This window comes from Arvicola amphibius, chromosome 6 (assembly GCF_903992535.2).
Source record: "Arvicola amphibius chromosome 6, mArvAmp1.2, whole genome shotgun sequence".
In the NCBI taxonomy this organism is placed as follows: domain Eukaryota; kingdom Metazoa; phylum Chordata; class Mammalia; order Rodentia; family Cricetidae; genus Arvicola; species Arvicola amphibius.
The window spans coordinates 123727916-123729834 of record NC_052052.2 but is presented as its reverse complement, the minus strand read 5'-3'; the positions used below and the strand labels follow the sequence as shown (position 1 = coordinate 123729834).

The window sequence follows — 1919 nt, the reverse complement described above, 5'->3', positions numbered from 1 at the left end:
TATTGTTTGGGGAAATTTACAGTTCATTTCAGTTATGATGAGAATTATCTGTGTTAATCCCAGCATGTGGACAGAGAGACACACACACAGAGGCACGCATAAAAAAATTCACATTTTAACAAGTCAATTTTGCTAGTATAGAGCTCAAACATATCTCCTTTAAAACTTTAGGTTTTATTCCAGTTTCCAAGCTCCCTTGTCAGAGCATACACATAACTCAGGGTCCACAGGGAAGAGGAGGAGCTCAGGGCCCCAGTCTATAGCAACACGTGTCCATCACTGACTCTCGTACACCAGAAAATGCTATTGTGTGAAATGTTTTTCAGACAAATGTCTGGCATTGCTGATACTTTATGGAAAAAACATCGTTGTATCCTGGATATAAGAATTTTTACCCAGAAAGAAAGAAATGCTTTTGAAAATTATTAATCAAATAGTTTTCCTCTTCATGACTGTGTTTGGCACTCTGGGAAACATTTCTGTTTCTGTGAATTATATGTTCAGTTGGTGGGGAGGGCCTGAGAAGAAACCCATACACCTTATTCTCATCCACTTGGCTTTCACAAACATCATAATCCTTCTTGCAAAAGGATTGCCAAAGACAATGGTAGTTTTTGGTTTGAGAAACTTCCTAGATGACATAGGATGTAAGATCCTCATTTACCTGTCAAGGGTGGCCCGTGGGGTCTCCATCTGCACCAGCGGTCTCCTCACTGTGGTCCAGGCCATCATCATCAGTCCCAGAGCATCCGGGTGGAGGAGGCTCAGACCAAAGTCTGCATGGCACATCCTTCTGTTCTTTTCATTCTTTTGGATACTCAACGGTTTACTAGGTATAAACCTAATCCATTCCGCCACAAGTACAAGCCTGAATATATCAGAGCTTAAGAATGGTGACGACTATTGTTATTTTATGCTAGAAAGTCAGAAAATAAAGTGGATTGTTCTCCCTCTCATGGTCCTGAGAGATGCTGTGTTTCAGGGAGCCATGGGAGCGGCCAGTGGCTACATGGTACTTCTTCTCCACAAGCACCACCAGCATGTCCTCTACCTCCAGAACTCCAAGCTTCTCTACAGAACTCCCCCTGAGCTGAGAGCTGCTCAGAGTGTCCTCCTTCTGATGCTCTGTTTTGTTTTCTTCTATTGGGCTGACTGTGCTTTTTCTCTATTTTTAAGTCTCTTTTTAGCAAAGATACCCTTGATAGGAAATATTCAAGAAATTTTAACCCTTGGTTATGCAACTTTTAGCCCCGTTGTGTTGATTCACAGGGAAGGACTTCTGCCTGAGTGTTGGCATGCTCAGTGGGAAAAATTGAGAAAGTCTCTCTCTAATTTTTCTATTAAATAATGTGAATGAGCTCTCAGTTATGCAATATTGTGGGCAAGACAAAATTCTCTGAAATCAGTTTAAGTATGTGTCTATTCTCAAACAGTCTTCATGGTTACTCAACATTATGCTGAGAGAGAGATCTTAATGAATTACAGTGATAAGTGAAACCTTATTCTCCACTTTTCCTCATTTTGGAAAGGATTTTTTTACAATTCCTATATCTGTATTGTTTATCGATAATTTACCAGCGTTATATCCTTGTGTCCCTGTAGCACATCAGTGCCTGGTGCCTGTAAGGATAGGAGAGATTGTCAAATGTCTTGTGACTGACTGGAGTTAGAGAGTTTGTTCTGCACCATTTGTGGTTGCTAGGAATCGAACCTGGGTCCTCTGGAAGACAAGCTAGTGCTCTCAACTACTGAGCCATGCCTCCAGCACAGAGAGAATGGTCTTATTTATATTTTGTAAAACTGATTTTCCTATTACTGTTACTGGATGCACACAGTTGAATTTGTGTAAAAGGACACCGTGCCTTGGTTTTCTGGCTGCTCAGACCGGAATAATCACAGAGAAACTATACTAATTGCAA

The 1919-nt window shown here is 41.0% G+C and overlaps 1 protein-coding gene across 1 annotated transcript; it reads left to right on the top strand.

The window, feature by feature from the left end:
• The first annotated feature begins 297 nt into the window (after positions 1-297).
• On the top strand, positions 298-1348 carry LOC119816536 (vomeronasal type-1 receptor 4-like). The gene has a single exon (XM_038333281.1). The coding sequence runs from the start codon at positions 410-412 to the stop codon at positions 1346-1348; it is 939 nt and encodes a 312-aa protein (XP_038189209.1). The 5' UTR covers positions 298-409.
• Positions 1349-1919: the final 571 nt, after the last annotated feature.